The 26,295-nt window shown below is 40.3% G+C and overlaps 1 protein-coding gene across 5 annotated transcripts in view; it reads right to left on the bottom strand.

The window, feature by feature from the left end:
- LOC123756497 (85/88 kDa calcium-independent phospholipase A2) overlaps nucleotides 1-26,295 on the bottom strand; it is a 61,230-nt gene that overhangs the window by 12,244 nt on the left and 22,691 nt on the right. For 3 of the 5 annotated variants that reach the window (XM_045739725.2, XM_045739723.2, XM_069331309.1), the window contains 11 exons: nucleotides 25,008-25,226; nucleotides 24,625-24,802; nucleotides 22,977-23,198; nucleotides 22,612-22,737; nucleotides 19,940-20,068; nucleotides 16,186-16,337; nucleotides 15,935-16,081; nucleotides 11,888-12,084; nucleotides 7,512-7,748; nucleotides 6,346-6,445; nucleotides 2,934-2,999 (listed from right to left, as the gene is read on the bottom strand). In XM_045739725.2, coding sequence (XP_045595681.2) covers nucleotides 2,934-2,999; nucleotides 6,346-6,445; nucleotides 7,512-7,748; nucleotides 11,888-12,084; nucleotides 15,935-16,081; nucleotides 16,186-16,337; nucleotides 19,940-20,068; nucleotides 22,612-22,737; nucleotides 22,977-23,198; nucleotides 24,625-24,802; nucleotides 25,008-25,226 — 1,773 coding nt within the window. The remainder of the gene's footprint in view (nucleotides 1-2,933; nucleotides 3,000-6,345; nucleotides 6,446-7,511; nucleotides 7,749-11,887; nucleotides 12,085-15,934; nucleotides 16,082-16,185; nucleotides 16,338-19,939; nucleotides 20,069-22,611; nucleotides 22,738-22,976; nucleotides 23,199-24,624; nucleotides 24,803-25,007; nucleotides 25,227-26,295) is intronic. The other 2 variants (XM_069331307.1, XM_069331306.1) reach the window with 1 other exon arrangement.

Genomic DNA, 26,295 nt, shown 5'->3' with positions numbered 1-26,295 from the left:
TGATTTTTGTAATGGACCCAACATTTTAAGAAAGAGTTGGAGCCTACAGAAAGCCACTGAGCAGTTTAAAACCAATTTCTATGGTTTATTTTAATTTCAAGTTGCCCCATTTCATTTACTAAAATATGAGCCCTTCTTCCTTTGAAATAAGGTTTTGAGGCTGGGGTGTAGAAATATGCTAAATGTTGTGAAATCTCTTCAAAGATAGGTTCTCCTGTGGTTGTCCATAATATGATAAGTTTGAATTTAAATTTAGCTCAGTGAAATTAGCCCACAGTGTGTGGAAAATATTAAAGTATGAATATGACTCCATTCATATTCTGAATGTTTTTTTGGGAAGGAAGCAATGTTGGAAGAATGAAACAGGTGAAGCAATGTATTTTTGTCTCAAACAAATTAAATCTTGCAAATGCCTCCTGAAGGCTTTTCCAGCTGGAAGGAATCCCTCACTGTACTGAATCGGGATTGGTCCCATATAGCTCGCCGAAATGAGCTTGCACTGTATGTGGGATTGATTTCATCATACGGCCTCGATATGTTCTTGTAGGTACATCACTTACTTGTGATTTCATTATGCATATGCAAGGCAAACAAAAACTGCTGTAGGATAAAACACTTCAGCTGTAAAGTACCTGACTGGCCCCAGATGGCAGCGCATGGCATCCTGACTACCCACTTGTTCATGAGCCCCATAACATTCATGAGCCCCCATAACAGAAACACACCCTCAAATTCTATGGAAAAGAAAGGAACAGGGAGGGGACATAATGGCAAAGCAAACTGACAGTAGCAAACTTCCATACATCATGAGAGTGGGGATAAACTGCCAGTTGGATATGCCGAATGTTCTGCTGAATGACATGGGAGAAGCAGGCCTTGTAATAAGGAATGAGGGAAACAGGGTCCACAAACAAGGTATAAATCCACACAACACGAGAATCACAAAATCACACCAAATTTTGGTCATAGGACAAGGCATATGGTGCACCTCTGGCTGGACAAACAAGAGTCTATAACTAAACATTCCCTCTGGAACTCAGAATTGCCATATTCTTACCAAAAATGAAAGGAAAATGTTGAAGTTGCAGAAAAAGATGACTAGGCCCGAGGGAAGGGAAGGTACCATAAAAATGGAATCCTCAACTGTGTAATAAAAGTGAATATATAAACAACAACAAAACCAGATGCAGCAATCAAGAATTTCCTGGAGGGGGACATCAACTGGCAAGAGGTAAGTGTCAAACAACCTTAAAAAAAAAAGTGTTGAATGTAATGAAATGACTCTTTCAGCATAGTATCGACGCTAAAAACAAACAAAAGCTGCCCCACCAAGGTCAAACAAGAGAAGGGGACAGAATTCAGCTTAAAATGCCAATCCACAAATTGCCAAGACAAAAAGGGAAAGAGCCTCCGAAGCCAAAACAGAGGGAAAAAAATGACTGATGAAAAGAACCCCAAGAAACCTCATACTGTCACTGTGACAAAAGACACAGGTGGGACACCAAGAGCCAAGCCACCAATGGACTGTATAGATGACTATAGACCTGAATCAGAAACTACACGCAAAGGTCAGAGGAGAGACTCAAACAAGCAAGGAAGGACTTTGGAGTGATCTACTGAAAGATGCTCGAGTTCAAACACTGAGCCAGAAGGAATGGAAACCAAAACTAAGCAGACTGCTAAGGATGTAGAAGAATCTCACTAGAAGAATCAATAGTAAACATATTATAAGATAATTTTCTCCTGAGAAATCATGTATCCACATTTATAGATATAAAATACTGTTCTTTATTTCATATCACTGTACAGAGGAACTTCATGATCAACAAGTGTTGGACGTGTGAAGTTTCAAAAGTAATTCCTTACAAATCTATAACCCCTTAATAATACTTACAAGAGCTTGTTCAAACAACATTTTCAATTTTATTTATATAAATTAAAAGTAATGACATTTTCCACACATTCCAAGGAAATGCCATTTCAGTTTTAGAATTGAATTAATATTGCTAGGTGCTGGCCCAGGCTTGGGGTGTAGTGGACATGAGAGGCTGCAGGCCGCTGCAAGCAACAGTTATCACCACACCAGCCTGACCCAGGCTTGGGGTGTAAAAGAGCTCTCAAAACCGACTATAATACACTACAAGTAAATATAACTATACTGCCAATAATGAAGCTGTGATAAGATATTTTGGTTAACAGTAGTGGCATTGTTCATCTTGCGTGTACAGCTGTATATACAGAACATTGCTTTGGGAGATCTAAATATAGGTTTAAGAATAAAAAAAAGTCCATTGAAGAATGATGAACAAACCACACATCAGAAAATGAAGAAATGAGTATGTTTCGGTCCTTTCAGAATAATTATCAAGTCGTGTGATACGACTTGATAATGGTCCTGGATGGACCGAAACATCATCGTTTCTTCATTTTCTGAGGTTTGGTTTGTTCATCATATCTTCAGTCACATTATTGTGACTCACTGTCTCCATTGAAGAATACTTTCCTGAAAGCCAATTAAAACTAAAAAATTGATACATGGTCATTTTTCCTTTTTTTTTTTTTATATCTACAGCATTTTAAGTCACATTTTATTCAGAAAAGTACCTTTGTAATTTAATGATGAATTAAAAATATAGATGTACATTTTTATGAGTTGTGAAAAACCTTTCATTTTACAAAATGCATATTAGTGTATTATTAATGTAGCATAATATAAAAAGAGCACAGTATGTGTTAAAATTATTTCAGGCAACCTTGCTGTCACTCATGCTAAAATGAAAATCAATCACAAATGCACATATTGTACAGTACTTTAATTGCTGATCTCATGCAGAATTTTTTTATTAGGAAAAAGCCTAATTTCTTGAAGAATTATATTGCAAGTACAGTGATTGCAAGTTCAAACAAACTTCAACCTGCCAGATCATAGTTACCACATGTTAGTGGATGTATTCAAAGTTCTTTTACTGCTTTCATCTTTCTTCATTGACTTGCCACATCTAATAAAAATAAGGTCACAAAACAAAAATAATTACTCTTCTAAGATCACTGCTTTTAAAATAATTAATCTAATACTGCTACTATGTAGTAATTACTTCTGGAGGAGAAAACACCAGAAAATATACACTTATATTAAAAATAAAAAACAAATTTTGATTGTACACTTGTGGTGGTATTATATATCTGAATAAAGTACCTTCAAAACTGAATCAGTATAAGAAATATCATGAATATGGCTCCCATGTTAGCTTAGTAATGAGCATTGAACAAGTAATTTTCAAATTTAGTTCAAAGCCAGGATCATGAAGAGTTATACAGCATGACAGCTTGGCACTGCTGATACAGGGAATTCCAGTCATTTTTAGATGGTGATAGTTTAGCTCAGACAAAGCAACATTCATTACAATAGTGCACAGAGTGTAATGAAACTTCCCTTTCTGGGCTCCGTATTGGATTGCATAGTTTTCCTCTGGGCTCACATGGACTGCAAGGGGTCATTATAACCCCCCCCCCCCCCCCTTGTTCCTATATCAACCGTGCTCTCACACAGTTCCAGCTTGAAGCAGGTTCATGAGGAATATAGTAAAGACAAGTTCTTTTCAACAATGGATACTCTTAACAGATATGTTGTGAAGAGATCATGAAAAAAAACGTGACCCGCCATGCTACCTCTTGATGAAATGACCAACACTTCAAAATATGATGTACCTATTAAACTATTATACAACAGCATTTCAACAGCTCACAAAACAAAAGAGAGAGAGAGAGAAAGAGCCCAGAAAGACATCACTGACAGAAACATTACCCCCACCACCAAAACTAAAGGGAGCCGGTCAGCCGAGCGGACAGCACGCTGGACTTGTGATCCTGTGGTCCTGGGTTTGATCCCAGGCGCCGGTGAGAAACATTAGGCAGAGTTTCTTTCACCCTATGCCCCTATTACCTAGCAGTAAAATAGGTACCTGGGTGTTAGTTAGCTGTCACGGGCTGCTTCCTGGGGGTGGAGGCCTGGTCGAGGACCGGGCCGCGGGGACACTAAAAAGCCTCAAAATCATCTCAAGATAACCTCAAGATAACCAGATGATACAAATCACAATTTACTACAAGAGTAACAAGACTGCCAACTAACTTATTTATGAATAATTCATCTAACACCAATGAAACATCTTGAGAGAGAAGTTGTCTATGCCTTCATATGGGGACTGTTGGCCCCCATGATCTCAATATATTGGTAAGACCATAAAAATTTTTCAAGATGCCTGACAATGCAAAAACAACAAAACTTTATCAAAGAACATCCTAACATCCTCAAAACCATGGCAGATTATCCAGTTCACACCTCCCCTACTACCCTGGTCAACATCGACTGGAGAATGACTAACTTCACTCACCCTATCTGGTTACATAGAGGAGATTTTTCTTTCGTGATTTTTTGCAAGGAAGTTAGTGACCATCAAATCAAGAAACACAAAGTGAGACCAAAAGAAGATTAGGCTTTGCTCTTGTTTGTCAATGCATCTGCCCACCCCCATATTGACACTTTAACCTCAAATGATGGGAACATAACATATTTTGCACGTCTCCTAATACTACCCCTCTCATCCAGCCCATTAATCAAGGTGTTATCTGCACCACAAAGGGGTTGTACACCAAAAAGATGCTGAATGAAGTCTTGGTTGTTTTACCTCCTGAGGAAGATGAGGAACTAGATGTAGGTACCAAGGCCAAAAGAACACTTGAAAATGTAAAAAAAAAAAATTGATAAAGGAAGCCATATATAATTGTCAAAATGTGGAGTGAAGTCATGAAGTTGACTTTGAAGAATTTGTGGAAGAAACTCCTCACAGCTCCAGTAAATGAGGAGGAAGATGTGAGTTTTGAAGGATTTACTAATGCAATCCATGGCAAGTTGTGACATGCTGGGTAACATCTAAGAGGTATGATATGGTTTAATGGCTAGAAAGAGATCCCAATGACCTAGGATATGGTGTGATGAATGAAGAAGAGATTCTCCAGTCTGTTTCTGGTGAGGTGAATGAAGACAAGGATGATGAAGCAGCCTCTAGCATTCACAGTGTCACTAAAGTGATGTACTAAATTGCCCGAACCCAACCTGAGGACCCATGAATAGAAAACAGGACATTACATTAATTTTGTGAGCCATTATGACTTTCAGTTCCTCAGTTTTTGGCTTTGGCGATTTATATGTCTAAATGCGATGCACTGTACTATTCAAGAGGATGAGTTGGATGAAGAGAATGACAAGGAAGTAACACCAGAGAGTGTAACACCACAGAGTACCCAAATGAGCCACAGAGACATTAGAAGGAATGTTTTCAGTGTCAAAGTAGTTAACAAATGGAATGCATTAAGCTGTGATGTGGTGGAGGCTGACTCCATACACAGTTTCGAATGTAGATATGATAGAGCCCAGTAGGCTCAGGAATCTGTACACCAGTTGATTGACAGTTGAGAGGCGGGACCAGCACTTAACCCCCGCAAGCACAACTAGCCAAGTACAGACAACTAAATACAGTGACCTCATGACTTATATTGACAAAGTAAATAATATTTCATCCAACAGCATTAATCCAGAAGTTGGAAATACTGTATGTATCAGTATTTGAGGCAGACCAAAGAACTGATTATAGAGGCCAGTGAAAAAAGGAAACAAGCAAAACCAGTCTTATTTGATTAAAACAGAAAGCCAAAGATCTTCAAGCAGCAAAGCCTCAGCAGGAAACCTCCAATAAGTAAAGCATCACTGGCAAGCCAAGGACCTTTCAACCAGTGAAGCCTAAGCAGCTGTAATTTTTCTTGTACAGTAATTTTAGTGTAGGGTTATTTAGGTAAATGAAAAACTGAAGCCTTCAACAAGCAAGATGAAGAACTAACAAGTTGAAATTTCTGCTATTGTCAATAAATTACTTGAGTACTCTATGTATATGAAGATCCTTTCCCTAACAGTGTAAATTTATGTTTATTGTACTACACGTGGCAATAGAAATTATGTTGGTTATGATACAAAAAATTATGAATATATAAATTTTTTAGCTTTCCTGGTAAAAAGTTGGGTAACTCACAAGTCCAGGTAACTCATACAGTCTCCATACGGGGTAGGGAGACCACGTGATTAAGATTAGCAAGCATAGACAGTACCACAAAAATACACCATTCCCAGGGAGACCACGTGATTAAGATTAGCAAGCATAGACAGTACTGTACCACAAAAATACACCAATCCCACAGATACACTAGCATACCTCTAGTTTTGTTCTGTTTAAATTTAAGATAATTAAGAGAAATGGCACCTTTAAAATTTAAGAGTAATATTGAAAACAATACCTAAAATATGTAGGGGCAGCTCCAGAACATCTAGCCGCAAGCCACATCTTTTGTTTATCAGGTGCCTGTGTAGTCATGAAAACATTATTTTCTTGTATTCCTGAAATTAAAGGCAAATTTGATCTACATTAAGTGGACGAATACATCCTCCAAAAAGTGAACTAAGCAGATGAAATAAGCCGAACATAAACCAAATATAGTTTACATACTGTATACAATAGTATCTTTGACATCTGACCCATTAACCACAAAATTACCCTATCTGTATTTAAGTATTAATGCCACAATTATTAAAAATATCAGTCACATGAATCTAAACACAGAATATAGAAGTGAGGAGTTAAAAAACAGATAATGGACATCATTATCATATGTGATGGCAAGATGCCAGTATATATAAACTAGCTTCATACTGCCAAGTACTGTTTATAGAACTTTGCTGGAGTGGTTCCCTCAGTGGTTCTCCAGAACTTACACACTGGTAACCCAGAGTCAACACCATCTCACTAGGCATATTACTCTCTCATGGTTTATTGGGAGCGAGGAGGAAAATCCTGCCCCACCCTCACTCATAGAGGTAGGAAAGTCGAGGGTGTCATAACACACTCAGTTAAAGTGTCTCCTTAAATGGCATCAGAAATACATAATAAGCAGAAAGCATTGACAGTATACATAGTCAAAATGTCTATATTTCATAAAACTGTTTTCATTTCTTAATGCCATTAACATAAGAGTACTTCAAAGTCCTTCAAGTTTTTCTTCTACCCACTATACATATTCTTAATTACCATACAGTATACAGTACTATATATATACACTTCTCTACATTACTCACTCATTTCTCATACTGCACAAAATTGTATCACCTTCAAATTATTTAATTTCTATGAATTCGATGAATATTTTGTTTCATACATGTCTCACCCTCTATACTGTATGATATTTTTTACTATCTTCCTCCAGCATTGAAAAAATATTTCATCAATGTTCTCATTTTCATTAGTTGCAGTGACAAATATACATTTATCTATTTCCTGAATAACTTTTAAGATTTTTTTAGGTAAATTAAACCTATACGTCCGAGTTCAATTTGCTGTTGATGTTCAAGAGTGTTGGATTTGTGTTTTTATTTTTATTGGTACAAACAACTTAATTTTAAAACTCACCTAAAACACTCATTGGAGACTCATAGTTACGGAAGAGATGCAAATCAGGTGGTAGTCGATCAGCCAGAGTAGAGCTTATCATGACTCTTGGAGATTTAATGCTACTCATCATTGTATCCTCGCCAAACTCCTTTATTAAAATTTCCTCCAATGGCCCTGCTACATAGGGTCGCCCACCAATAAACACTTTTTCCTTCAGGTTATAATACAGTGATTGTACGTCTTGCACAGATTTCCCTGTTAAAGGAAGACCAATGTGTTAATATGATCACATGAATTATGTTGGGTACGTGAAAACAAAAATTTATTAAACAAATAATTTTAGAGTAATATACAGTGGAACCTCGGTTTTTGAATGCCCCTGGTTTTGAATTTTTCGGTTCTCGAGCTCAATTTCTTTGAAAAATTTGACTCGGTACTCGAAGTTTGCCTCTGTGCTCGAGTTTGTTGATACAAGTACAGTATGGGCCAACCGAGCACATGGCGCGCTTCAGTTTATCCGTGTCTCCCGCCTAGAGACGACCGCGCTTGAATTCTTTGTGAAGAATTTAGTTTTTTTGTGCTTTATTTAGTTTCTAAACATAAAAGTTGTTATTATATATCATGCCATGGATTCCAAGAAAGTCAGTGGCAAAGTTCAACTTAAGAAAATAGTTGTGAGGATGACGACATAGGAAAAACAAGAGATCATTCATAGTGAGACAATGTGATCATAGTGAGTCTCACTGCACACAAGTTTTAAAATGTAAGGAAAAACAAGAGTTTGTAGACAGATTCTTAGTAAAACAAGCAAGCAGTGAGCCACAACCAGGTCCTAGTGGTATGCCTGCAAAATGTAAGAGAGATTACCCCAGAAATGTCATCACTGCTGTTACAATGATAGGGGACTCCCCTTCAAAACACTAACACCTCTCCTCCCACCTTCCTCACTGTCTTCCATATGCCAACAAGAGTCCTCAATAAAGGTAAGATACCTAGAGTATTATTTTGTATAAAATGTGTTTTTTAGTTAATATTTTTGGGGGTGTGGAACGGATAATTCAATTTACATTATTTCTTGTGGGAAAATTTGTTTTGGTTTTCGAATTGTCTCTGAGAACGGATTATATTTGAAAACTGAGGTACCAGTGTACTTTACATCCATTCTATTTTTAACAACAACTGATTTATTTATTAATCATCATCAAATATCCCTTCCATATACAGTATACAGTTTTATTTAACCCTTTCACTCTCATTTATGGATCCATACATACAGTACTGATAAAATAGTATGGCATGTGTGTTGAGTGCTATGGGACCAATTTTATGTAAACAAAATCAATTTGTACAGCATTTGGATAATTTTACTTCAGTTCGTTAAAAAAACAGTGTTCAATGTAATGAAATGTCATTTTCTGGGTGAGCCCCGAGGCTCCCTGAAGCTATGCGAACTCATGTATGCTATATTAGTTTGGGTTCATCAGTCACAGGAGTTATTATGCCTACCACGAGCCACAAGCCAGAACCTGGTTCCCTCAGAGAGATGCAGGGAGCAATGACCTATAAGCACTTTACATTTAAAGTATGTCATAATTACCATCGACTGGAGAAAGGAACCAGAAAGGTAGGGGAATCAAAACAGACCACTGTCTGGTTAATCTGTGCAGTCTACATCCTAAAAGATAAAAATAACTCCCCTAGAAAAAAACCTAGATACCTGGCAGTCAGGACCCTGTTTGACCTCCAAAACCTCCATGCTTGAATGTCTACCCAGGACAAGTTGCCAAAACTTCCAAAAAAAGTATACTTGCTAAGGTCATGGGCTTATACCCAACCTGGGTAGACCCCAGGTTGGCTGGACTTGATGACACTGCGGACAAACTGAGACACACGAGCCATGGAACCAGGGAATCTGGATCCATCCAAAGAGTGTCCATCACAGAACCAGTGGCCTGTGTTGTGTGTCTGGTGGCATAAAGCCGCTACCAGACACAACATGTGATGCACCCTCAGCCTAACCAACCAAGCATCCACAACCAATGGACCACACCGGAAGCTAGCCATCTCATTCTACTCCAGAAAAGGCTGCAAACGAACAGAACTCCCGATGTCAGAAGAAAGCATGATGCTCCTCAACCCGACCCCCAGAGGCCAATGCCAACAAAAACAAGGAATTCCAAAAGCAATCCCTAACCGAAGGGGCCACAACAAAGTGAGAAGAAGAAGAAGAAAGAAAAGAGAGAACACTGTCTAAAGACTCAGGCAGTGCATGAGCAGGCCGGAGGTGAAAAAATGCACAAGAAAGCTTGCGGAACTGAGCGGAAGCAACATCCTCCACGAAAGCATCTACCCCTCATGTGCATCACAGATGACTACCAGATGTTGGCTCTCAATAACCACCAGCTGGGCTGCCTGATCCCCCTATTGACTGTAACTAGGTGCTAGTACAAATCACCCCAGGGTTCAATGGCCTGAAACTAAGAAGGAATTTTTAGTACAGGAGATGAGGAACAGCAGGTGCTAAATGATACATTTTAAAAAGGAACTTCTCATTAACTCGAAGCCTTATTTCTGAGTTATTACAATCGGTTGCTTCCTTAAGTAGTGTTTAAAATGAAGAATAAGCATAGAAACACTTTACTGTGTTGCAGAGTGGTGCCTAGAGGAGGCTGCTAGTGTAACAAACTAGGCTGTTGTAAGAATTATTCCAGAAGGTTCCAGAAGTTCGAGTAGGGACCTGACCTCTCAACAACGCCCAGTCCCCTGGGAATTAGCAGGTCTGAGTCACAAATGGCGGGCATCTTTGTTCATAGCTGCGTATAATGAATCATCCTATAGTATTCAGTAATTTAGAGAAAATTAGCCTTTATTCATTTTGCATTAAAATTGTATTGTATAATAGTACTGGATACAATATCAAGAGTATTCTAATTATTGAGTTTAAGTCACCATCAGTGACGTCACGAATCAGATCTAACTTTTAAGGCGGAGTGACCGGCGGTCATAGGTCAGCAGGGTTGACATGTCTAGTATTTCTCAAAGTTCAATTAACCATTTTGGGGATCGGGAACAGCTCTGCCGTTAGATGTTTGTAATTTAATTCAGTAAAATAATTCAACCAGTCTGGATCAATTCAGTACAAACAGAGGTTAATTGTTATAACTTAAACCTTGCTAGTAACTTGGAAACTTTGACTAGGCGGAAGGTTACAATGTTCTTGTCTGGGGTAGACCAGACGAGGAAAAGATCAGTGTGGTCACGGAAGCAGCTGGGAGAGGTCAAACATCTTACCTCTCCCCGAGACCAGCCCAACATCTTAGCTGGAAAACATAGAGGTATAGTTGCTATGGTTATGTATAGAAATAGTCTCATTTGCCATTCAGGTCAAGTAGGGAGTGTTAAAGTGACAGGGAGTGAACATATTTAGCTTTTTGTTTTAGTTTTCTTTTAATAAATTAATTAAGTTAAGAATTTGCATTTTTATTGTTTCCATGTGTTTTATGTGTACACTTGTCCTGGTCACGTGGTCCACACGAGGCAGAGTTGGATTGGGCGCCGATTCTAACATCGGATCGGAATTCATCATCCCCATCTAATTAATTCCACACTCAAGTTTCCGAGGTTATAAACTACTAGTGGGGATCAAGCCCCTAGGTTGATTAATTAGCGTGATCGATCCAGACCTCGATCATTGCTCTTGTGTTACTGGTCTGGTGGTGGCAGCGTAGAGGCGACTCTAGAGTTTTGCTCAGAGCCTAGGTCACGTCATACTGGGTGTAGAATCCTAAGTCGGTCAATCGTCTTAGGACCACGTGGCGTGGAGTTGGCTTTGGTAAAAGTTTTGGAGTCCCTTGGTAGAGAATAAAAAGTAAGAATACGGGTAGAGGGAGTAGAAGGTAGAGAAGTAGAGAGAGAGGACCATAACCCGTGTTACACTAGCAGGGCAGCATACTGCTGAACCAAAAGAAGTTGTAGGCACAGGCACCAGAACAGCCACCAGCATCAAGGAGTCTCGGCAAGATAAGAGAAATTGCCTTGGGAAGGTATCTTTCACCAAAGGTGCAGTTTAACTGCCAGAAGGCAAAGTCTGGATTTCTTTACAGATCATGGCAGAAAAGCCCAATGAAAGTTACATATTTCTGCAAATCAAGTACCCAGTGATACACCCGAGGTTGCCTAAGCAGCTGTGAGACAAGGCCAAGCATTGGAACCTATGGTTATCCACCCATAGCGTTGCTCAATGAATGCAACCAAATAACAGAACCATAATGTTGGAATAGGCATTTCATGCAGCTTTTCAATGGTAATGCTTACAAATACCAACTGGTTTCATAATTGGAAAAATAAACTTTATCTTTGAGTATGACACACTTACCAAGCTTTTATATTATTACCTGAACATAACATCAGAGCTAAGAAGCCACCAGTGCTGGTGCCAGATATCCAATCAAAACACTCTTGAATAGGTTTCCCCAGCATCTCCTGGATGACAAACAGCATTTGTGTCATGACCAGTCCTTTGATTCCTCCTCCGTCCAGGCACAGCACTCTACCAGTGCGCTGCTGGTTACTGCGATTTGTTACTTGCCACCTGTATGTTAAAATAATTAATTATCATCACTATAATAAAATTCAGATGCTCATTATTTTATGTTATTTATATGATATCAACATGTACTCAATGATCCTCAGCTAAAAAATATTATGAAATATATGATAGTATTACAAATCATGTATAAATAAGTTCAATAGTGATAATTTTTTTTTTGTGGTGAGAAATAGGCCAATGACCAAGCACCAATATTCTGTGGCATTATTCAGTACTTAGTGTAAGAACTGTATATATTTCTGTCTTGTTTTCTGAACTGTAATGCTGTACTTGGTTGTTACCTTTGGCAATGTCCTGCTCTTCCCAAGGACAGTACAACACAGAGTCAAGTTTGGTAGACATATACTTCACAGAGAAGTAGGGCATTTTTTAAGTCCTAGTCAAGTCATAGTGGAGGTAGGAGAAGATTGGATAAAACTTAATACAGCTCAGAATGACCTAAAGAAGGTTCACTCATATACTCTCAAACCCCCACAACCCCAAGTACTACTCAGCCTCAAAGAAACTATTAAGTATTATTTTGCTAGCTATTGGCCTGCCTGGCTGATACTCCAGACCACCACAAGATGTCGGCACCCATACTGTCAACAGAGCAGCAAAGAATTTCCAATTAACATTTACAGTAGCTCTTCCCACAGCCTGCTGCCTCTTGAGACTGAGGCATTAGTGCTAGGCATGCACACTTGGGTATTGTTTTGTAGATAATTTGAATACAGACTGATGTTCTTTAAACTCTTTACCGTTCCTTCTGTCAGGGTATATAAAACACACAAGATAATTAACAGTATATATATTTATTTCAATGGTTGCATTGGTTGATGTATGTTGATAAGGCACTGGGAGACTAAGTGCCATAAGATGAGGCTGTAGACTGCAGGTGGTGGTTATGTCAGATCACAGTTGGTGGCAGTCAGGTGGCTGTAGACTAAGTCCATCCAGTGAAACAACTGGGCCAAGGGAGGTCAGAGGTGTTGCTCCTGGCTGCTCTGTGGTGGTACTGCTGATGAGCTGGGGATAATTAAGATCTGTTCTCTTGCAGGCTTATACAGTATGTTCATCTGCTGGCTTGGCTTGGACCAACGCTGTTTGTTGACTGGGTGAGAGTAGTGTGCTGATGAAGCAGAACTCGCTAACAGTTCTGATGTAATTGCTACAGTACTTCCCCTCTCCAATGCCAATAGATATCTGTAGAGAAAATAAAACTATGGTTGTCACCCTGGGTCACTGGTGGAGCAGAAAGGTCCTGTGCCAAGGTACAGGCAATGTGATGTGGACGGGTTCATGCACCTGGTCCATGGGAAGCGACACAGCATGAAAAATATTATGCAGTGCAGCAGCTTCAAGGAAGGGACGAGGTGTGATGGCATCTAGTCGGAGTGGTCAAGGCAACATGCCACAGTGAAGAAGCATGAAGATCATCAGAGGTGGTGGAACGTCAGTGAGTGAATATTGTAGTTTGTCCATTCTGCTATGGGCTGTGTGTTTTGTCTTTTTCTGAATCTTAACCATCCGATTATTCCAACCATTTGTTTGCAAGTCCAACCCCAGGCACCTCCACCCTCAAGGGGCCTGTGTAGTTGCTGGCCATCGAGTTGCAATGGGGCGACCTCTGCACCTGTTCCGACGACTCAGCCTTGTTTTTGTGTTTCCCCATGGTGGACAAAGTCCTTCCCCTCTTTCACCTTTTTATATTTGTGAATATATATTGCATCCTGCCACAATGGCATTATGAAATGCCAGAAATCTGTTGTTCAGGGTTTCAACAAGCAGTGAAGTCAATTTTGAACAAAAAGTTCAGTTTATAAAGGACGCTGAATCTGGAATTCTGAGGAGTGCCATCTGTACCAAATACAGTCAGCAAAACACTCTTCATGATATACTGAAGGCAATAGGAAGTTTTCTAGGGGGAGCCCCGTCGGCTCCCCGGACCTATCCAGGCTGATATGTAATTATTAGCTTTCTGGCATCAGTCAAAGTGCATGGAGTTCTTGCCTACCGGGGACCATGAGCCAGAACCTGGCCCCCTCAGAAAGGAGCAAGGAGCAATGGCCTATAGAAACCCCCATGTGATTGGAAGCATTCTATGTTTGCCACCGACTAGATCTGGCACCCAGAAAGGTAGGCGTCCTAAGACAAACCCCAATTCTGGTGAAACTATTGCTACCGAAAGCCAAACGAGTGGACATCCGTGGTCCGATGGATGTGACCCTCGAGTCCTCCCTTGCTTTGTGCGAGGTTGATGGTTGCTCTGTCCCCTTATCTCAGGGTGACATTCACCGGTTGTGCCTCTGCCGTGCTGCCTGTAGTGATGGCATCTAGATGGTGGTTCCTTTGACCCGGAGTCATGTGATGTTGCTTTTCGTGCGTGTTCCTGTTCAACCTCGTTTTTGATCATGATCTGAGGGTGCAGGCAGCAGCTGCGTTGCATGCTGGGCTCTGTTGCTGCAACGCAATGAGTTCGTCACTTCCCCGAATGCCCTGAGACTGCCCCGTTTTGGGTTTCGGGACCTGGACTTGGGATGGGAGTCACTTCATCTTGGTACCTTCTGCCCTTCCTTCCCCTTTTGTTGTACATCCGGTCTCCCCCTCCCTGGTTTCCGGCTCTGCATCATCAGCAGGTTCGTGGGTGGGGTGAGGTTTAGTTGGTGTTGAGGCTCGGGTGGTTTCAGAGGTTTCCCCTTCCGGAGTGGCGGCGGAGGCATTTGAGCCTATTCATCCTGCCGGTGCGTATGGGTCTGACCAGTGGGCCCCCTTAGTGTTTTTCGGTTGCCCTGGCCTTTTCTTGTGTGGCTGGGGCTTTGGGGGGATGGCTTGGCTCCTGGGGCCAGATTCACGAAAGCACTTACGCAAGCACTAACGAACCTGTACATCTTTTCTCAATCTTTGGCAGCTTTGTTTCCAATTATTAAACAGTTAATGAGCTCCGAAGCACCAGGAGGTTGTTTATAACAATAACAACAGTTGAATGGGACCAGTTTTTTCAGTTTCACTTCATCCCAAGACACACCTCTATGTACTCCATGTTATTCTCTAAAATTCGTATTGTGTCCGGTTCTCTGAAAACCTAATTTTTCACAAACACACTTTGGAATGGTTCATTTAATGTTTAACACATTTGTTTTCATTCTCCATGAATCTGTTCCCCATTTTCAACCTCTGTATTTTATCCTTTATCTCGAAATTACTTTTAATAAATTATCAAAATAGGCCTAGTTCTCTTTTACATTTGTCCACTATACCTTTCTCAAAGATTCTTTCTGCCTCTTTCCTCACTGCAGCATAGATTTTTACCTGATTTACCTGAGGGGCTACTAACCCTAGTGGCCTCGACGAGGACAGGAAGCTGGCAGCTTGTCGATGGTCCCCCAAGTTGTTTCTTGCTTGTTTGTATTGCTGGTACATTTGAGGATTATACAGTACACATAAATCCCACGATACCATTTGCCTTATTTTAACATTTATGCATTGATTTCTTGGTTGCAAAAGATAACACTATAATTGGCAAATAGATAAAAATTGAATGTCTGGAATTAGGTTACACTGTGAAAGCACAAGAGTTCAGCACAGCTGGCTCACAGCCGAATGTCCCCAGATTCAAGTCCTAGGATCAACGAGACATTTGGCCATATTGTCTTACACCCGAATCGTCTATCAATCTAATAGAAAATAGGTATCCTGTAGGCCATTAACTGGCGAAAGAGGGGCATCACTAAACTTAACAGGCTTTCTGTCCCACAAAATGGAAGCCAATCTACAGGCACATGACTTGTGTTCCTTTAGAAATAACACTGCTTATAAAGTCGAATAATAACTGAAATACCTTAATACCTACCTTATTGATTCTGCTATTTGATTACTTGAGAGATATTCATCCATAATCCAGCGTGAACGAAGTAAAGGTTTTTCATAGAGTGGAACACCATTAAAATTGCCTTCATCCAGACATCCATCTGAACATGAAGCTAATTTTACTTGGCACCTGTAAATTTGAAACCAATAAAAAACTATTCATTAAGAAACATTAACGTAATCATTTGCAAAAATTAATCACTTGACAAATTAAATACGAAGAAGCTACTGTACCTTTTAGCTCCAACTGTATGCAGTAGATATATGACTTTGTCTCTCTCAGCTCCTTTTATCTTGTCATCCACTTTACAAGATGCAGCCAGATGCCTTGGTGTCTCTCCTCTCTTATTCATGGCATTAATATCTCCTCCAAACACAATGAAGGCCTATAAAGAAAGGAATGTGCTTAGTTTATTAATCAAAATCATTTTAAATCAATTCATAATGAACTTATCACACATGATGCTATATTAAATTAAAGGCAAGTGTGGGGGACTTGCCGGCCGACCATGACGACGGATGGTGGTGCACGCAGCGTCTCTCCCAGTGACATTCCTGATTCCCTTTGATCCCCCTTTCCTTTTCCCCTTTCAGGACCCGTTGTTACATGGCATGCATTCCGATTGCATCGTTTTCCTGGTCTTGGAGGGGAATCCAGAGGGTGTTTTCCTGGACAGTAATCATCATAGTAAGGCTAATAGATTGGAGGCAAAACGTCACCAACAAACTGAGGTACCTTGTGACCCTCCGCGGCCTTCGTTTCTACGCTCTCCACTTGCTCAACATAGGACGAGTTCTCCTGGACAACAAACGTTCATCATTGCCTTTGATGCCGATACGCCCATTGATTAGAGCGTTTTGGGAAATAACAGGGTGCAAAGCCTCCTTTATCATGCCATTCCCATGTTCTTTAAGATCAAAGTGCACGACATCAGACCAAATAAATGCAGGAACTTCGATTGTGGTGGACCACAATCACTCCGAGGACCTGGAGCTTACGGACGTTACTGACATCTGTGGTTACAAAGTTCGTTGCTATACACCTCTGGGTGACCGTTTGGTACGTTATGTGGTCCGGCATGTTGTTGACATTGGTGCAGACGACATCAAGGCACAACTACAGAATGCTGACATTTCGATTTTTGGTGCCAGGAAGTTTCTGTGTAGGACTAATGGTCAACTGTGTGATACCGGCACTGCCCTCCTTACTTTTCTTGGCTCCTTTTCCCCTGATCTGGTTTGGATTAATGGCCTCCTCCATAAATTGGAGGTGTAAGTCCCCCCCATCCCACTCCATGCTTTCATTGTAAAGGTTTTCACCATACCTCACAAGGTTGCACCAACGATATCAAATGTGGCAAATGCTCTGGTTCCCATTATACTCGTGCCTACATGTCCGATATACTCTGCTGCCCCAACTGTGGTGATGATCATGCCATCACCTTCAAGCAATGTCCTTCCTACATAGTGGCGCTCACTAAGCCTCTCCCCGCTGTCACCCTGCTTTCCAGTTGTGCTTTGCTACGTTCTGACCCAGTTCCTCATCACGCCCTGCTTCCCACTCTGCCGCCGCCTTTGCCTGGGCATGACCTGTCTGTCAATGATGTTCCTATCACCCCTGAGACCTCTTCTTTCCCACACGCCGTACCACTGAGTCCTGATCTTGTTTACATTATTGTCACTCGCGTTGTGGATGCCCTTGAAAAGGCGCTGTTCCAACTCCTTACTAAATTCTTTCCACAGTCCATCCTCCCCATTCCTGAGGCTGGCCCGACGCATCCCTCCTCCGCTTCTCCTTGGTTGACGTCCAACCTACCACAACTGCCTCTGCTATCTCCAATGCGTTTGAAATGATGCTGGACACCGCCCTGAGAAACTCATTGGTGCGCCTTTCCCGTGTCTCTCCCCAGGCTGCCTTGCCACAAATTTCTACCCCCGGTACCAAGAGGAAGCAATCTTCCGTCGTCCCGACTTCCAAGCTCCCTGCCACCTTGCCTGACGGGCCCCATAAACCACACTCTCCCACGACTTGTCCTCGCGACTCTCCTAGGTCTTCTTCCTGTTGGCCTGCTGGCGCTTCTAAGAAGACCGATGCGTTTGCGTCTCCGCTGTAAGGCTCCGCATTCTGTCTACGTACCTTGCCCTGTCCTAACCTCACCTGTCCGGTCCTGATTTTCTCTGACCATCTACACATTCACTCCTTGTACCTTCCTCTGCTCCCACCTCCTTTACTTTTTCACATCTGCTTCACACCTGCCTCCTACACATCCTTCGCCTCCCACCCTCCGTCTCTTGCCTACATCCCTCACTTTCTCTATTGTGGCGATGCTTTGCGTTCGCCTTCTGTTCTCATTATTCCCGTCCTGCGTCCCTTTCCTCTTGTTTGTTTCTTTTGCCTATATCCTCACCCACGTGGACGGTGTCGTTATCTTCCCGCCTCTGTCATATCGTGACCATTGATGTGCCGCTGTGCATTGTAGCATGTGCATCTTTCTACATTACTACTCGTGCAGTCATTGGGAGGATATAACTTCATGCAAACTGCACGTATTGTGAAGAAGAAGAAAGGCATATGTACCCTATTTGAATAGTGACTGTATTTAAAATTATTGTTATATATTCAGTTATATAGCTCTTTACTTTATAAACCATAAATATACTGTACTTATAAATCTGAAAAATAAAAATTATTAAAAGCTTATTTATTTTGCGCACAAGAGTTTTTGTTTTTACGTTTAAACTACAGTCATTTGTTCATGTAGCAAACTTGCTTTTCTGAACATTATGGTTTGTTCATAATCATAATTTACCCTATGATTCATGCTAATGCAATGAAAAGATGGAGATACATAACATAGATGAGTGAAGGTATACAGTATGTGGGTGTAAAGAAGAATGTAGACAGAATGACAGTAGATGAGGATGGGATGGCTATACGAGTGAGGGCCTATGTGGAAATGTAGGGTGTGTGTGTACACGTAGAACATAAATAGGCGAATAGGGTGTCTGTATGAATGGAATAAGGGTATAATATGTAAGTGGGGATGTGTATGAATGGAATAAGGGTATAATATGTAAGTGGGGATGTCTATGAATGCAGCAGAAGTGAGAGCATATCTAGGCAGGTGAGGTGTCTGCAAGAGTATAGAGCATTACAAGAACAGTATGTAATGTCTGCAGAAACTGGTAAATATGTATGGAAATGAACAAAAAACCAGCATTTAATGTAATGAAACACCATTTTCTGGGCGAGCCCTGGAGGCTTCCTGGAGCTATCGGACTGATATGTGATATATTAGTCTAGGGCATTAGTCAATAGAGTTTGCTTCACCTATGGCCTGCTCATGCGCCTGAGCCGTCCTGGTCCTTGGACAGTGTGTTCTCTTTTCTCTCTTCTCCTCGGTTTGTGGTGGCTCCTTCGGTTCAAGATAGTTTTTCCAAGGCTCTGTTTCTGTTGGCATTGACCTCTGGGGGGGTCGGATTGGTGAGCTTCATGCTTTCCTCCTGCACAGGGGTTTCTGCTCCTTTGGTCCTGGTAGTCGGTTTGTTCGGTTGCAGCCGTCTTCTTCTTTTCTAGCGAAGAATGAGATGGCAGCTTTCCGGAGGGGCCCTTGGGTTGGTTGGTTTGTCAGGCCTGGGGTGCATCATGTGTTGTGTCCATTTGCAGCTCTTTGGCGTTATTTGTACGCCTCGACTTCGGTAAAAAAATGTGAAAAATGACATTCGTAAGTTTGCTGCCTTGGCTGCCATCTTCGGCAACATCTTTGGCTATCAGTTCAATAGCTCCAGGGAGCAGAAGGGGCTCCCCACAGAAAAAAGATATATAAAAAATAATGGACGACAGACACTCCGTCACACAAGAGCTCACCTGACATTTTGCCAGGGGAGCTGAATACATGTAAACTCATTAGCATTTTATCCTAAATTTATTAAATTCCTGTGTATCAATTATATATTCATAATTCCAAAAAGATTTATTCAGACTAACCTGAACTAAAGTCGTAGAGCACTGGGCAGCTGCTAAATGCAGTGGGGTGGTGCCTTCCAAGTCAGCACAATTTGCTTTTGCTCCTCGACACAACAGTGTTACAATGCAATGTATTCTATTCCGCAAAACCTATGTAAAAATGTAAAATTATAAAAGTATAAAATATTAAAAAAAAAATTAATCTATCCAAAAATATGGATAACCCTGTTTGAATTATTAAATTAAAACAATAAATCATTAAACGTAGTGAAATGTCCTTTTCTGGTAGGCCCTCGAGACCTCCCAGTGTTTACGTGCTGGCACTGATAACCCCATGAATCGTGCCAGGCTTCTGAGATCCACATTGACAAATTAGGAGACAGGACTAGAATCTGACCCCCAACTTGGGGATTTTGCAATCAGAGCTTGGGGCTTGGGGATCCGAGATCTACCATACACAAAGGCATCCGGAACAAAGATGGATGTCTTCAAGAGCCGGTCGGCCGAGCGGACAGCACACTGGACTTGTGATCCTGTGGTCCTGGGTTCGATCCCAGGCGCCGGCGAGAAACAATGGGCAGAGTTTCTTTCACCCTATGCCCCTGTTACCTAGCAGTAAAATAGGTACCTGGGTGTTAGTCAGCTGTCACGGGCTGCTTCCTGGGGGTGGAGGCCTGGTCGAGGACCGGGCCGCGGGGACACTAAAGCCCCGAAATCATCTCAAGATAACCTCAAGAAGAAGCATTTAGATAAGTTCCTGCAAGAACTCCCAGATCAACCGGGTTGTAGAGGATATGTGGGCCTGCGGGCTGCTCCAAGTAACAGCTTGTTTGATCGAGTTATCAAAAGTTGATGTATCATTGACGTATGACTCACTGCTTGTATGAAGTATCACTCACATAGGAGTTGCAGCCTGGTTGATCAGGTATCCTTTGAAGGTGCTTGTCAAGCTCTCTTTTGAACACTACGAGAAGTCGGCCAGTTTGTTCTGTATGTGTAGGGTAAAAGTGGTCTCACAAAGGGCATGAACAACTTCTTCAATATTTCACCATCCATATATTTAAAGGTGATTCTGATGTTGGAAAGCGTAGCATATGCTCCTTGAGCATATGCATATGCTTAACCCTTGCACTGCTCACCTATTTTCGGCAAAAACGTCTTGATGCAATTGACAAGGACATATTTTTATTATTTTTACAAATGTTCAGGTAAATTTAATGTCAAAATGTTTCCAAAGTCAACTATTTCCATTTCAAAACACAAATAGTAATGAAAACATTAAAAAACATTAAAATATAGCCAAATTAAAAAACAAAAAGCACAACTCTCTGAGCGCCTAAAGGCGCTTTGCGCAGTGCAGTGGTTAAACAATGTTCTTTATGTGGCCCTTTTGGTGACAGTTTTCTGTCCAAAACCATGCCTAGATCACTTTCTTTATAAGAAATCTTTAAAGCTTTTCCACATGCTGGCTGTTTGTGTTTTTGAGATCGCCCCTGAGAGGCCAGGCACCAGGGTGGAAAGACTTGCCTTGGGCTATTGATGGGTTCTTGACCCCTCTGTTTGGGCTCTTGGCTGGGGTTATTCTTTTGGTTGTGCTGGGATTCACATTCTTGTTTATACAGTGTGCCATGGTCCCCATTTGTAGCCTGGTTGTTTTGGCTCTGTTTGGTGACTGTTCTTCTGGTGAGCATATCCAGTGTCTGGGGTCTCTGTTTGATTAGCCACCACCTTGAGGCACTGGCAATCCCTTCACGGGTCTTTGGCTTAGCCCATTGTGGATCGACTTGTCAAGCCCACATTTTTCGGGCCAAAGGATTACCGACATTTATCTAGGAATGAAATGAGACCTGTTATGGCTTAGTGACTCGGGAAGGTCTAAGTGCTCAGATATCAGTGACAGGGCTGACTCATTGCTGGTGTGGGAGCCTGGAAGTCCCAGGGTATCACCTATTGACAGTCTTTTGCACGGGGGAGTTTGAACTCATTTTGAGTGAATCACTTCAAATTGAGAGAATCATTTGTAGAGTCATTTGGCTGTTTCAGTGCTTCATTTTATATTAAGCCATACAGGACTATTATGGGTGCCGTGACTCAGCAGGGGAAGCCATCTTGGCGAGATAAATTCAGGGGAGCCACCAACAACTCTTCCAGAAAAACAAACATTTTTATGTGAAAATTATAAGGTATCTAATCAAGTAATTACACACATATAGACAGACATTTGAAATATAGTACATATAATAGTTTGTTTATTAACAGAACAAAATGCTTATAATTTTGTCTATATTCGTGCAGGATCTTTGCCAGAACTTTGCGATGATTCATAAATACAGTAATCTACCATTTATAATCTAGAAGATCTATTATGTGTGTATGAATGAGAAAGCTAAACCTTACCAACACATAACCCATTATTGTGACCAGGAAATAGGAATTTCTTGTTCCTGTTTCCTGCTTTTGAAATTTTTGCATGTGAAAAATAAAACAAAATTTAATATTTTGCTTTGTACAGTATTGTTAAATTTGTTATACTTGTATCATGATGCAAATCTATTAGAACAGATCTGATACCTATACCAACAACCAAATCATAGTTTATTACATGAATATATTAAGTGTTCTAAGTCATCAATTTCTTTTACCATTTCCTTTGCTATATATTCAAGTAAAACCAAGACCATACACACTCTTACCAGAACATGTAAAGGGGTTTGATGAAGAGCATTAGTGAGGTCAGGATCACAGCCCATATCCAGGCACAAGTCCATGAGTTCCCTTGTTTTGACCCAGTGCAACAAACTTCCCCCTTTGTGCAAATCCTATAAAAGTCATACAAAATGTTTTACACAATCTTTTCAAATTATCATATTGCATATTTATTGAAGAAAAACTGTTATTAAATTTATCCAAAATTGTATATTGCATACTAAAATAAAAAAATACAAATAGTGCAAATACAACTAAGACCTTATGGAAAAGTATAAAACCCTACAACTATTAAATATCAAGTGCTGATCAAAAGTAATTGAAATATTGCTTCTGGTTTAAGTATTTGTACCTTGGAACTAATGTCCTTTGACAATATGAGCTTCTCAGTTTTTTCCCAATATGACTGATTGTCCACAGGATCAGGTACATCTTCCTTGTGGTTAATGTTACATCCAAGCTGAATAAGATGCTTAACATTTTCCAGTTTACTGCACTGTGCAGCTAGAAGTAAGGGTGTCTCTTGGGCGTGGTTTTTCTGGTTTAATATAGGATGATGCTTCAGTTTTAGAGCCTGAAATACAAAACTTTAATTTAACACAGCTTGGGTTGTTGTTATACAAATATTTACAATTATAAATTCTTTAAAATATCTCTAACATAAATTATTGTAACTTTCTTAAGTCAATACAATACAATACAGAAATATAAAATTATAACTCTATTTATAAATAAATAACATTTAAAAAGTTACATTTCACTGTAATATCAACTAAAGCTAGGTTAAATGGCAAGTTATTCATGAAGATCATTTAAACACGAATGCGGTGAGAACATACTAACGAGAACGATGAATGGCAAACTTTATGCACAAGTGTGTCAAAGAAATTTACGACAAAAAAACTTATATAACGAAATGCCTTTTTCATATGGGTCCTCAGTGGCTCCCTGTTGTTAGCTGCCTGGTTAGCACACACCACTCGCAAGCAGAAGGCCCGGCTTAGAGAGCTGCACAATCATTGCATCATATCTAAGTAGTAGTAGTAGTGCTGGAGAGAGCTAAGCAAATGGTGTTCCAAATACCATAAATGTTCCAAGATCATTAATATAAGGCGGAGAGTGGTGACTGTTGAGAAAAATATACAAATATGGAAAATTTGTTTAGCCAGGGACACTGAACCAAAGCACACATCATCAAAGCAAAGATGGCAGATAGGACAGGATCAGTGGAGACAACAAGGGACACAGATTTCAAAGGTTTTACTAAGAACCAAATGCAGGAAGATGATTTTCTTGGCAAGTTAGTGATGACAAAGTATTTTCTAAGGGCTTAAAATTATCACATATTAAGAAAAATTAAGAAAGTTTTCTTAATTTAGAACAAAAAAATGAAGGGCTCAAGAGCCAGGTTAATACTTTGAGACAGTATTTTGAAACAGGATATGGAAATTGCCAGCTTGACTGACAAGGTAAGGAAACAGGAAGGACAAATCAAGGAACTAGAGAAAGAATGTGAGACATGTAAAATAAAGGGGAACATATTAGATGAGGTTAATAAAAAAACTATATAAATTTAGAGTTTAGCAGTGTTACCAATTTGTTTAGGTAACTAACATGTTGCATTGGTTAGTTGCAAAAAAAAAAAAAAAAAAAAAAAAAAAAGGCAACTAACCAATGCAACTGAAAAGGAATAGGAAGAGTCCAGGGAATCACCAGAAAGAGGCATTTTAGTGACTTGCAAGGGCCTGCCTGGGGTAACGTATGTGTGGAGGTAATCTGGCAGCTAGCAACAAGGAGCCATCATGGAGCCCTCCCAGAACTTCCTTTATAACACATGTAAAATGATTATAAAGGATTTTCTTCTCACCAAGCATGGTTATAGATGTAATGGAGTGAGGCGAGGCACTGTATGATTTATTTGAAATTAAAACATCCATTATAAGTATGCCACTTACCAAAGTAACTAAATTTTACATGAAACTTTACGAAAAAGTACTAACCTGGATAACCATCACAGATTTAGAAGCAGCAATATGTAAAGGTGTGTTACCAGTCTTGTCTGTTACATCTAAAGCAGCACCTGCTGCTATTAATGCTCCAATAACTTTGTCATTTTCATTTTCAACAGCAACATGAATGGGGTAGAGGCCTTCTGTCTCCTCAGGCACATTGAGGTAGCTGCAGTAAAGACACAAAATTACAAGACTTTCTCATGAAAAATTTGAATTCTTGAGTAATTATTGCTATAAAATTATTCATGTTATTAAAACGTTTTGAAAATTAATTATTTACATAAAATTGTTGACAAAGTAACCCACTGTACTTTCTTGTTAAAAAAAACAGAAAAAAGAAAATATAAATTAAAAAATATGCATTTTCTAACCTTAGTACTTCTTCATTTTTTAAAGCCTCTAAGAATCCAAAGTGTGTTGTGATGTGTGCCACATGCCATGAAGGGTGTTCTCTGTGAACATCAAGGACCTTCTGCAGGATATTGTGACAAAGAACTTCTTTCCCACAAGAGTCTACCAGTGGCAGTAATATTTTACGGTAAGCTTCATAAGCATCTTTCGCTTCAAGTTCTGTGCATGTTCTCAAAAGGCTGAAAGCATAGAGGGCAATATCTAATTATTGTACATGATAAAAATCGCAGACTCTGATATATACATTATCACATTTTAAGAAAACAATTCATATATAATACTGTAGTCATATACAGTAGTTAAAACTCATTTGTCCACTACAGTGAGGACTGGAGGTCTCATGGTACTGTATTATGATACTGTATTGCTGTTAACTTGGTACCACCTCTTTACAATAACACACAGATCCAACAACAATTTCTTTTGCATTACAGTAATTTAATTTTGTGACAGTTGTGACAGATATTACATTAATGAACAATAATTTTGATGCTATCATCTAGTGTCAAAATTCTGGAATTTTAGCAAAATTAAAAGAACCATAATATTCCTCAGACTAATGAGCATATGCTCCAATAAGTTACTTGGTATACTTAGGACAAAATAAAATTTGTGACCAAGATTGCATGGAGAAGAGAAGATCATGTCTGACATAATTAATAATGCTCTATGATGAGGTCACCATGATAAAACAAGAGAAAAACAACCAGTGTTGAATGTAATGAAACACCATTTTCTGGGTGAGTCCCAGAGGCTCCCCGGAGCTATCCAGGCTGAATCGATATGTACAACTTTCTGGCATCAGTCAATGTGCACGGAATTTTTGCCTACCGAAGACCATGAGCCAGAACCTGGCTCCCTCAAGAGAGGCACGAGGAGCATAGGCCTACAGAAACCCCTTTGTGGTTGGGAGCATGCTATATCTGCCATCAACCAGATCTAGCACCCAGAAAGGTAGGCCGCCCCAAAACAAATGCCTATTCTGGTGAAACTATTGCTACCGAAAGCCGAACGAGTGGACAGAACTCCCCAAACGAAAATTAACAAACAAACATGGCGTCATTATGTCATCAGGCCGCTGTCTGTGCAAACCCCCCCCCCCCCTCTACTCCCCAGGAAAGGGGAGGGTGAGCCCCAGACCCTGACGCTAGCAAAAAATCGATCGATCCACCCTGCAGTTCTTAAGCATGATGTCAAAATACGTGAAAAAATACCGACCGGAGGGAAGGAGGGAAACCGGGGAGCCTC

Source organism: Procambarus clarkii, chromosome 25 (assembly GCF_040958095.1).
Source record: "Procambarus clarkii isolate CNS0578487 chromosome 25, FALCON_Pclarkii_2.0, whole genome shotgun sequence".
NCBI lineage: Eukaryota > Metazoa > Arthropoda > Malacostraca > Decapoda > Cambaridae > Procambarus > Procambarus clarkii.
Note: the sequence above shows the minus strand (reverse complement) of the source record. Positions and strands in the feature narration are given on the sequence as shown.